Source organism: Sinohyriopsis cumingii, chromosome 2, assembly GCF_028554795.1.
Source record: "Sinohyriopsis cumingii isolate HCF-2022 chromosome 2, ASM2855479v2, whole genome shotgun sequence".
Lineage (NCBI taxonomy): Eukaryota > Metazoa > Mollusca > Bivalvia > Unionida > Unionidae > Sinohyriopsis > Sinohyriopsis cumingii.
In genome coordinates this window covers 134893388-134905655 of record NC_142962.1, presented here as the reverse complement: position 1 = coordinate 134905655, position 12268 = coordinate 134893388, and the positions used below count along the sequence as shown (strand labels likewise).

The window sequence follows — 12268 nt, the reverse complement described above, 5'->3', positions numbered from 1 at the left end:
ACCTTATGGTAATTTACGGAATTATCTGGCAATTACCGAATAGGATGAACTACGGCACTCTGTTGTCTTAGGAAAATAGACTCGCCTATTGTGTACGCAATATTGTGCTGTGTTTGTATGGAAACTCCGTTAAGCATGAAACGAGCAGACGATGACAGTGTAAGGGCCAAACTTGTCAGTTAGGCTAGAAATTATAAATCAATAAATAAAATTACTAAGTTCTGTGCAGTTTTTATTATACTAAAGATTTTCTTTATTGAAATCGGTAGAGAGTAAAACAATCGGGAATTTATGCAAACACTATAGCCCAGACATCAAACTTAATGGTTACGAGTCACGCTGACAGAACTTCGAAATTATCTCTACAACATTCAGTACTCTTAGACCAATAAAATGCTTCAATTTGTTAAAAAAAAATAATTGGTATTTGACAAATATGTACTATGCTAAAATCCTCATTATTTTAAAGGGAAAAAAAGCAATAAACCTAATAAATATCCAAGTCTATTTTCCATGCGAGTCGAATAACTTCAGTTCTCAGAAAGAGACTAAAATCGGAAATAATCATGGTGATACTTCCCGAATTGGTTAAGTTTCTGGCGAACGAACATACGTCTACCTCATGAATAACACGGCCACACGATTCACCCAAAACCTAAGTGCGGCATAATTTGTTGTCTGTTTCGACAAGATAGTACTCTTTCCAATGTTTTCTTGTGGTTTTGGGTATGTTTCATTGATTTACACAATATTTGTGGGTGGTTTTTGGTGAATCGTGCGGCCCTGAATAACTTGTCTATAATGTTTCACGATGTCAACCGTCACTGACGTCAGCAAAATATCAGCACTTCACATTTCGTATATAATTCTAGCGAACTTTTGAATAAAATAATTAAGTTTCAGTTTCCATAGCCAGCACTGCTACTATCATAATTGCGATTACACGTCATGAATGTGACATCTATGATCCTATTATAACAAAGATCAATAACGAGCCTAAGGACTGTTAAAAATAACCACTATGTAGGTCCGATTCTATTTCTTTCAAGCAAGCGACGACAAAGGCTGAGATTATTCCGAGTGACTCATCAATATGTGTTACCTCCCTTTGTAATATTCTGGTTCTTCATGTCGAAGATATAGTGTCAACATGCGCAAAGAAAATTGTAACAGAAATGAGTTTATGGCGAAATGAATGAAATACTGATCAGAACAAACAAAGGAGAATATAATCCAGGGGAAGAGATATATGGGTATGATTAATATAATGTAAAGATATTACCAGTACATAAGAGTAACGTTCAGAACGATGGTGGTAACACCACAGTTACTATTATAGTTAGTACAGTAGCAGACAGATTCGAACCATGGCTGATAGGGCCAGACGTATTAGGCACTAATTACAGGCTGATTCGGCACAGGTTACGAGTTGACCAAATGCCAAGCTGAATCAGACCCTGTGAACTATTATTAAGTTTTGTCCGGGATTTAAATGTGACATTTACATTTGCTTAAAATATAGTTTATGTTATTTCCCCAGGTACGTTGAGCACTTCAAAGTAAGGAAACAAAACCCGATTTTACTTGAGAAAATGGCGCTGTCTTATTAAATAAAATAATGTTTGACTGTATAATCTGCATCGGCAATTTTACCTGCTTCAGCATCAGCAGCTCATTCACCTCTGTGCTAAATTTAAAAAGTTTATTATTTTCAGAAATAATACAGTTAATAACACGGACAAAAATCTTGAAAACAGGGTCATTGCTGTAACATGTGTGTATATATATATATATATATATATATATATATATATATATATATATATATATACAAATACTACTATGATACATGTTAGAGAATTTGTAATTTGTATGCTATGCAGACTCGAACCCGGGTCTGGATATATTTTTGTAAAATTTATATTTATGCCAAATAAACCACATGTAGGGATTTGTAAATTTTATAAAAGTTGACTTGCCTGCATCAAGCTGATTGTAAAATTGAACTTACCCATTGAAAAATTGACCTTGCCCCAAACATAATATCCTTACATGAGCAAAACCATTATGTAAAATGAGGTATATTTTAAGGAAATTATGTAATATTTGTTGAAACTTTTGTTTCCTTTGTATTTCTGTTGGCACCTTATCACCATATGCAGATAGATAAAGTTATCTAAAATTATATATGCAAATAACACATGTAGATATATATGTAGATTAGCAAGAGTTAGAATGCTGATGTAGCTTGAAGAGCTTTATATATGAGAATTAAAGCAAGACTGTAATGCTTAATGTAATGTAATAATTACTCAACAATTATCATGTAGTCACCTTCAAATTGGTGACATGCATCTTAATAATTGAGAATCCAACTTTTGAGAATTATTTGTAAGCACTTGTTTTGTCCATTGTCTGCCAAGCAGTATTTATCGTGTCTCCTGTAATTATTATATAAACATCACATCATAAATGCTGCCTGTAGGTGCTGTATTTTCTTAAAATCAATTGTTGTCTTTTTATTTCCAAGCACACATTTGTCAAAGAAATATCATAAATTTTATTTGTATCAATTAACACCTATTCACCAAAAAATCTGAGATATGCATTAAAACAATTTTGGAAAAATCAATTGTTAGCAGAGTGGCTGCCCAAGGCTAACTTAGGATGAAAAAGTCTGTAAATCCTTGATATGTATAAATATTACAATTACGATGTAATTGATCAGTTAAAATATAAATATTTATTCCTTATTTCATCAAGTCTTGTTTTAAATAGTATATTCATATTATCACATCTGTGTTATTGACTAAGATGAAAATGACATATAAAATACCAGAAAGAAGCTGATGTCAAGTATGTAGAAAAATAATTTTCTACATATGGATTTAATGTGTTTTTAATGAAAAGGTTGATGTTTACTGGTTCAAGATATTTCTCGTAACATTCAGTATTTGATTTGGGTGAAATTATTGAATTCAAATTATTCACATCTGGCACATTTTCAGCATGTTGTCAGAAAATGTGAAGATATTGCATTCATATCCTGAAACAGATCAAGTAGTCTTCTTTAATACAAGAATGAACTTCCTCTGACCCCTCCCACCACGTTTTTTATATTTTGACATTTATATTGGGGTGTGGGGTCAAAGCGATTTGAAAGGTTGGAACTTGCCATCATCATGCAGTGGCAACTTATGGTAGCCACTTACTAGTGGGCCTAGCAAACTTAAAGAAATTTACATCAATCCATAACTGCAAAATAAACAAGAAGATGTCTAATTTATCAGAAATTGTGATGGTGATATTTGTATGTCATTAATCTGCTGACAAATGAGACAAAATGAAAACATCAGTGAAATTTGACATGGTACAGGCCATTCGCATTGATAGTCACATGACCACACAGATCTCATAACCTAAATGTCCATGACATAAAAGGTAAATTATTCATGCAAATTCTGCAACAAACCAATTTCCAATAATGTTACAGGTAAACCACCAATTTTCCGGCACCCATGGTTCCAAAGCCTTGCCAGATAAACAGTTTTGCCAGACCAACCGAGGTCATGCATGGCCAATATATTGCAGTTTTATCTGCATTATACACCTGCTCACGACTGAGGTGCTCTGAACTTTGTCCACATACTTGGTAGCTCCTTTGTGGTCTGCAGACTGTTTTTCTCCACATTCTTTATGCATAGAAATTCTATGACTCTTCCTGAACCTTTGAAGCCATCGTTCGCTATAGTCACACTCATGTTCTACTTTAAGTTTTATATGAAACAACTGAGCCTGGTCCATTACCATCCTGCCCTACAAGTCCACTCTGTCACTCCGACACTGTCAAAACCATTCCATCATTACTCGGTCATGCTCAGTACTCTTACCATCTTTCAATGTTTTTCTAATGTTAATTTGCTTCTTGGAATCACTGTCTGAATAGAATTTCAATATTTTGTCCCTCTGCTTCTTGATATCATAAACATTTGATGAACCAGTACCATGTGTGTCACACAGCTTTCGAACGGAAACACCACGATCCAGTTTTTTCAACAGTTCTACTTTATCTTGTATCGATATTGACTGGTATTTACGCTTGACACCACCACTTACACTTGCGTCTTTCTTAGAAGCCATAGCTAGGGTTAAATGTAAATAAAATAAGCTAAGAATCGCACAAAATACAAGGATCACCACCAACAACTGCAGTGTAAAGAATCCAGGTGAGTGCTTGCCCAGTAAACTAATTTGGTGGTGTTGGGAATTTCAAGTGCCCTCTCGTAATTTTTTCTAGAAAAAAAAGAGGTGCTGGACCATCCATTGCCGAAAAATCGGTGGTTTACCTGTAATACAAAAAAGTTGAAATATTAAATGAAAGTCACATAATTCTTGTAAAAAATGAAAGCACGCCTAATTCTCAGCATATCATTTTAAGAAGACCTGTCACTATTGCAGCATAATGGATGTCACCTGCCCCCTACAGTATTATTACTAACACCTGAGAAGGTTGGACAGTTTAAAAGATTAAATACCTCCGAGCCTCCAGTCAACAAGGTTTACGGTCTAGGTGTATAAAATATGAAAATAATAAGGTGAAAGGTATAACAATTTAAAACACTATGTCAAGGTATTCAACAATTACAGGATAATTTTCAATGCAATTTCTTGCAATCAATACAAGGACCTATTCAAATTGCCAGTTATTTCATAATGCGAAATGAAATGTGAGAGTGTTTCCTTCCCATGTTCCTTCTACTTTACTCATCTGTAACTTCCGCCTTGTATCCAGTTTCGGTACATTCGCACAACTGCCTATTCTCCCATGCTCTCCATGTCTACTTTTCCCGGCCCTGTGCCTTCACACAACTGCCTATTTTCCTGTGCTCTCCACATCTTATTCTCCTGGCCCTGTGCCTTCACACAACTGCCTATTTTCCTGTGCTCTCCACATCTTATTCTCCTGGCCCTGTGCCTTCACACAACTGCCTATTTTCCTGTGCTCTCCACATCTTATTCTCCTGGCCCTGTGCCTTCACACAACTTCTTATTCTTCATCCCTGCAACTTTGCATAACTTTCTATTCTCCTGTGCTCTCCATGTCTACTTCTCCAGACCCTCAGGCCTGTTCCTTTGCACAGTTGGTTATTCTTCTGGCCCGTGCCTTCACACAACTGCCTATTTTCCCATGCTCTCCACAATAAACATTAGAAACTCTCATGATTAAAAACTTCATAGTACTTGTGTATTACAGGTTTATGCAGATAAAATATATAAATGGCTTAGATGCCTGAATATCCTTGACCTGCTCTATTATTATTATTATTATTGTTATTATTATTATTATTATTTCCTTATTTTTAAGTTTTAAAATGTTAAACTTTGTTACTGAAATGTTCAAGTTTGATAGTGTAGATGATGTCGAGTTCAACCTATGCTGGAAAAAGGTGACCATAACTTTAATAAGGGCCAGTTCATGCTGCATACCAATTGTAACCATAGGGCAAATATTTTGCAGTTGGATTCAAAATGATCGGAATTATGCATACCTAAGATGAGTAAATAAAATTTTAGCACCATGGTGAAAGTTGGGACATTGTGAGAACTGTTCCTCTGCTAGCAGTTTTTGATTAAATTTTGTGTTTTATCTGTTCATCACAGAAATATTAAAGTAGATGATTTTATACTTCAAGGAATGTCATTGTGAACTGCTTTTAACGTTTGATGGGACTGGTTTAAGGTTTTGCATTCAGTTCATAACCAAAAATATAGTTTTTGCATGCTACTTACATACTGTCTGATCTAGGATTTAAAATTAACAAACATCCTAATTAGCACTACTCTCACAGTGCAGAAGTTGGTCACAATGACCATATTTTACACTTCATTGGCTTGGGTTAAATTCTGCTTGTTGTTCATTTCTAAGGCACTTTTCATGCTGGAATTATGTTATTGGTAATGATATCCACATCTCTTTAGTGTTGGTATCATGTCCTTAAAATAAAGAAGCTCATTGCTACCTATATTTGATTTGCTACTGGTTTTGGTTAAGTTTTTGCCTTTAACTTTTGACCTCATGAGTTTTGGCATGTTATATTCATACCATTACCTATAGAATCTTGAAACTCGGTGGGGGTATGCATCTGGATAAGCACTACACTCTAATGCAGAAAGGCTTTTGTGACCTTTATTTCATGCATTGATATTGAATTTTGAGAAATGTGTTTAATGTTCATTTGTTGGGTGAAGTTTATGCTAGAATCATGCAGCTTATTAACTGGATGGGCAAAGGTCTTAGTGACCTAATTTTATGCTTTATTAGTATTTGTAATTAGCTCATGAATAAATAAATTTGTCCTTGCTGTATATGTCCCAGCCTATACATAAGGTCCTTCATGACTGGTACATTTGGAAGTAAAATTAAATGCATTTTTTCAATGGTGAACACTGCTGTTCATTGTTGACTGTGTTGTACACTTGAATTTGTACAGGAATTAGATGAGAGACTGCATACATTTCATAAGAGGCCTTGTGTGTAGCAGCTAATGAAGGTAATTACTGATGTGTGAACTATGCCTTTATTGTTAAACTGTCAATATATCCAAGGTCACTCAAAGCCTTTGACTTTCACCCAGTAAAATCAGGTTTTTAGGGTTGGACAATGACAGTGGCTTCTGTGGCTGATTTTTAAAACAACTATTAATAAAACTTTATCAGTGCTTGTTATTACCTGACCTGGCCTTAAGACAATTGGCGTTTATGGTTTGGCCATGAAGGTGATGTCAGGCTGAGTTATGCATTATGCAACAACAATTATGTATTTATATGTCTGATCTGATTTCAGTCAAACTTGGAATATGTGTTAATATTGTATTGTCAAAATTTCAGTTTGCTTACATTATATTATTGAGGTGATCTTGCACCTAAATGACCATTGGCTTCTTACCACTCAGGAGGACATCTATAATCCAATTTTGATCAGACTTGGAGTATATGCCAATATCATTAAGATCCTAGGTGAGTTTGATTGTAAGTGAAATCTATGTGCATTAATTAGGTGATCTTACATCTGGTTGGCTGACCTTGTTACCACTTGGTTCTGTTTCTGATCCAAATTGTATCAGACTTAAAATATATAGTTATAATCATAAGATCATGGACTAGTTGGATGATGAGTTAGATCCATGCATGCTAATGAGATGATCATGCATCTGATTGGCTGAGCTTGTTACACTTCTGGAAATCATATTTCTGATCTGATTTCTGTTTATATCTTGATGCACTTGTTCAGTGATAAGCAAGATCCATGCATGTTAATGAGATAATCTTGTATCAAAAATTTTCTGAGTTTCTATATACTCTGGAGGCCATATTTCTGATCCATTTTTTTTCAAACTTGTTTTATATGCTTATCTCATCAAAATATTAGAGGAGTTCAGTTGTGAGCAAGATCGACATATACTAATAAAGTGATCTTGAATCTTATAGCTGAGCTTGTTACCCCCACTGGAAGCCATATTTATAATCTAAGTTTGATCAAATTTGAAATGTAAGCTTTGTATCATCAAGATCTTTGGTTAGTTTGATATTGAGTAACAGAGAACAGTTGAAAGCATATGGTTGATTGTTGTGATTTAAAATCATTTAGTGCCTGATTTTTATGTACAAAGTTACAGTTTGCATCTAATTAAAATATATTCCCATTCCAGTGTTGTTTATCTGAACATCATCAATCCCACTGCTGGAAGAGGTGTCAGACTGAGCTTTTTAGGCTATGAACATTGTAAGTATTTGAAGATGATTGACAGTAGGTAAATTACTTTGTTTTTGCTGCCTATGTGATAATAGGGTTTAAGCCTCACTTCCAATATTATATACAATTTTCATCCCCTCCTGAGTCCACTACTGGCAGAAATTTTCTATATATTCAAAGCATGCTTGGCCAAATATTCTTTGAATTCTCTACCATTCCTATATGATATGGAAGATAGCACCACCACCGTGTAAAAACAGCTCATTCTTCTACTACTGCTACTACAGCTACCACTACCACTAGCAAACTAAAAAAGAGAATGAAGGTGGATAAAGATGTTGAAATTCTATGTATAAAAATGGTACTATCTGTAATAATATATATATTTAAAATTATGGCCTTTACCATAAGTCTTGCCTTTAAAAGTTATAAACAAGTTGGTTGATGGATGAATTAATTCATGTTGCTGTTCAAAGATTTTAAGATAAATGATAGGAAAGAAAAAGTTAAATGTGTCTGGATGTTGGAGTTTATGCTTGAATTGAATCAACCAAGAGAATAATTGAGCTTTTGAAGGGGATTTTTTTTTCTTCTCAATATCATAGGGACTGTATATTGTTTTAAATGTCCAAAAAGCAGGCATGTAACCCTTGGTGTGTGTGTCTTTGATAGGCAGCTTTTGTTTACATTAAATATAGATCAGTAACCCCTTGGCCTAGTTCACATTATATTTGGAATATAATATCAACAGGGCTTTTGAGGACCCAAGCTTCAAATATGCGTGAAACTCACGCAGGATACACCGTTCCTCCCAAAAATGCATCCCTGTGACATGCTTTATTTTCACCCAGGATTCTCTCCCATTTCATATATTCTGGTCAGTCAAGGCTAATCTGCATAAAAACTAAAAGCTACACTTAAGTGAAAAGGCAGGAAGCCAGTGTGACTAATTAACAGTTAATCCGTATTGCAATTATCTTGTAAAAAGGATTGGCCCTCCAAAGGCTACTTGATGAACTTCAAAGAAACCATGTTCAGTTGAGTGGCTGTATGCACCTTCACTTGATCAGCAAATAAATGGTGTCCTATTTTGTTGTATAATTGTTTAAAGTGGTGACCACATGAATATAAATCATGGAAGTAATCACAGGTTTTTCAGAGTTTGATTTGGATGAAATTGTCAAATCATTGATTGGTCATAATAATAACTGCTACCCAGTACATGTGGTTTCTAAAGGGCACTAGAGTATCAGCAAAGACATTTTAAATGAGTGTAGTAAAGATAAAAATGAGCAAAATCTTTTTCCGTCTTTCGGGAAACGGACTTGTGATGAAAACAACACTAATGCCAACAAAAGGAAAAAGATAAACAACAGTAGGTGAAAGTTCTACTGAGTATTTGTACCTTAAGCTTGTGTGAATTCATCTTGACAACAAACCCACATATCCACAGAAAGCTGCTTGCATGGTTTCACAAATAATCTGTATTGGTTGAATCAAGATTCAAACCAGTGCGGACAGAAGTGAAATGTGTGAGTGATCTGTGAAGGTGAGTACCTTAGACCACTTGGCCTCCCAGTGGTCCAGTTTGGAGTTATCAATCTTTACCTCATTAAATTACATCTCCACTATTGTTGTTTGCTTTATATATTATTTTCCAAACTTATGTAATTAAAGAGCCAAGGCAATAAGTCTGTGGTGTACATGGTATATAATGCATTGGTATGGCTTAAAATGAGCTTTTTTCATTAACTCACAGGATCATCAAAATTATATATTTATTGTTCCTGCCTAAATTCACTGATCCTGCTAGTACCCCCAAATTGTATATCATTAATGAAGACTACCTTTCCATATTATTTATCCTTCCATTATTGAAACATTTACACTGCCTTTAATTTCTGGAAGGTTTATGTGACAAGGTAGCTCATCTGACCCTTAGTTACCACTGACCGTGGGGGCCCTGAGTGGCCGAGTGGTCTAAAGCGCTCTCCATTACAGATCACTGCCATCTCACCTCTCTCTGCATGGGTTAGAGTCTCGGATTCAGTCAATGTGGGTATGTGAGAAAGCTTGCCAGTAGGTTCTTGCGGGTCAGTGGTTCTTTCTGGGGTTTTCCCAGGTTCTTCCTCCACCATCAATACTGGCTGCCATGTATAGCCTATCGTGTGCTGAAAAATGGCGTAAAACCCTACAACACCAACAACAACCACTGACCATGGTGAAGCTGAGCAATCTGTTGGCTCCCCAAATATGTGAACTGGTATCTGTGCAGATTATAAGTTCCATTTGAGGATTTTCGAGAGGAATTCCTGCCATGAACCATTGTTTGTTGTGCCACTGATGCAGGAAAGATACTATTTTTTGTTTGAGGTCATGATTTGTTGCCGTCATTCATCATATTTCCTCAAGTCAGCTTGAAAAGGGGCTCCACTGGGTCAACATGGCCATCTGCCAAGGGTGCATGAATAGGTGGCTGAGAAGGATCAAATCCATTGCTGCACTGAGCAGACCAAGTAATTGCAGAAATCCACTCCATACTGGAAAGTGATGCTGCAAACTCATTAATCATTTTCACATGTTCTTGTTGGATACAAACAAGGTTGGGTTGGTAAATGAATTCCATGTTCAGATGGAATTTTTTTCTGAGTTTTTGAAGAATGTCGAGATATGCCTGAGTCACTGTTGATGAGGATGAGTGGAAGAGAACAATGAAACAGTTGATGACCAATGTGAATGCTGTTGGGACTGATTGGATGAGTGTAAGATTGGTAGAATATCACTTGGAATCCAAATTGAAGGAGTTTTTATGACATGTATATAGGGACATCGAATTATGTGTTGGTAAGGTGTAAGCTGACCATGGATTCATCATTTTGCACAGAAGATCTGATCAACTCTGACATCTCAATTTTGAACATAAGCACAGAATCCACTTAGGTTTTTGATTGGCTTGGGACTTCTAATGGCCTTGGGAAATTGAAAATGCCTGTGGTAAAACCTCAATGTATTCATCTTGCAAACAATCACCACTGTCTGCTTTCTGAGTGGTGACCAAACCTGCAATATTTCTGGTTTTTTTCCCTGATTGTACAGCAAGTCTGTCATGGTAAGGGAGGCACAAGGGGAGGGGGTAGGCTACGAGAAGCCAATCCAAAATAAATTGTGGGGCCTATTCAATTTCCAGAAACAGACTGATCCAATGTGTGAAAATAAAGGAATCAAGCACTAACTGGCAAACTGTTCATTGATGGTCAGAGTTGAGTGGCAATCAGAGAAAGCTGTTAGGAAGTTTGGGAAGGAGAAGTCTTGTTTGCAATCTTCTTTATTAAATTGCCTTTGGAATTGTGTAGACTGTTGCTACCTAACTTGAACTGTGCTGAAAGCTGTTGCATTTGTACAGTGTTTGGCTTCTTTATCTTTTTGTTGATGACCATCTCCACAGTGCAGTTAAGACTGATTTTGCCTGAGAGCCAGTGCAGGCAGCAAAGCAAGTTGGAAAAGCAGTTCTTGTAATGCCTGCTTATGTATCTTTACAGCCAGAAAGCTGTATGGTGTCAAAATGTACCAACTGGAGAGCCAAGGAATGATGTGGCTTTATTGTGGAGGAGTGCAGACAGGCCTCTCATATTACCAGATCTAGGTTTTCTGAAGCCATCAGGGTGTTTGTCATCATGTGGTGCACAGCCCTGATTTTTCGTTCAGTCAGAAAATTGCTAGATGCCAGGTCTAGCATAGACAAAGTAGGAGCCATGTTTTGCATTAACATGGAGCTGGTATATACAATTGTTTTATCCACCTTGTTAAACAAAACTGCATGGTCATGTTGACTGCCACAATGTTCTTATCCAAGGATGGTAGATAATTGCTAAACATCGAATGATATGAATGATACCAGCATAATGAGAATGATGCAGGTAGCTGGTTTTGGGACAAGAAAGCCTTGTAGTTGCCAGGATTCTGTATTTGTGCTGTCAGGTGGTCAGATATTTCCTTGACCTTTGCTGACAGAGGCCCGAACTATAAAGGCTTGACTTGCAGAAAATGGTGTGGAAGTGCACTTGGAAATTTGCTAAACTTTCTAGATTTTCTCTATGTCTACCTTAATGCTAAACTCTGTCCACTTCATTGTGGGATGAAAGTATGCTGTGTCATCGTGGTTATCCCTGTACTCATTGGGATGGATGTCCTTCTCAGGCATCTACATTTGAGTAGAACATTCCTGGGGGCAGGGACAAAGCAATGTCATTATTTCTGTGTAAGTCTGGGTATCTCCCCAATGGGTATACTGTAAAGAATAGTCCCAGTGAGTCCATTGACAGCCAGTAAAGTGCACTGGCCATTCTTGCATGTATATATCGCCAAAAAGTGTGCCTGCCAGACAGTTTTATGGTTGTCATTATTACAAACTGGATGGATGGCCCAGTTATTTGCTAGTCAGTTGGCTTAAGGCTCTCATCACCAAAATGACAGATTTATGGTCAGTCATGAACCTGTATGGCTGGTCAGCTGGAT

The 12268-nt window shown here is 36.4% G+C and overlaps 1 protein-coding gene across 4 annotated transcripts in view; it reads left to right on the top strand.

Moving 5' to 3' along the window:
• Nucleotides 1-399: 399 nt before the first annotated feature.
• The window catches only part of LOC149805887 (uncharacterized), a 100606-nt gene continuing 88737 nt past the window's right edge, over nt 400-12268 (top strand). The window contains exons 1-2 of one of the 4 annotated variants that reach the window (XM_089950636.1): nt 400-1253; nt 7710-7783. In XM_089950636.1, the coding sequence (XP_089806762.1) occupies nt 1192-1253; nt 7710-7783 (136 nt within the window). In that variant the 5' untranslated portion in view covers nt 400-1191. The remainder of the gene's footprint in view (nt 1254-7709; nt 7784-12268) is intronic. The other 3 variants (XM_089950635.1, XM_089950634.1, XM_089950633.1) reach the window with 3 other exon arrangements.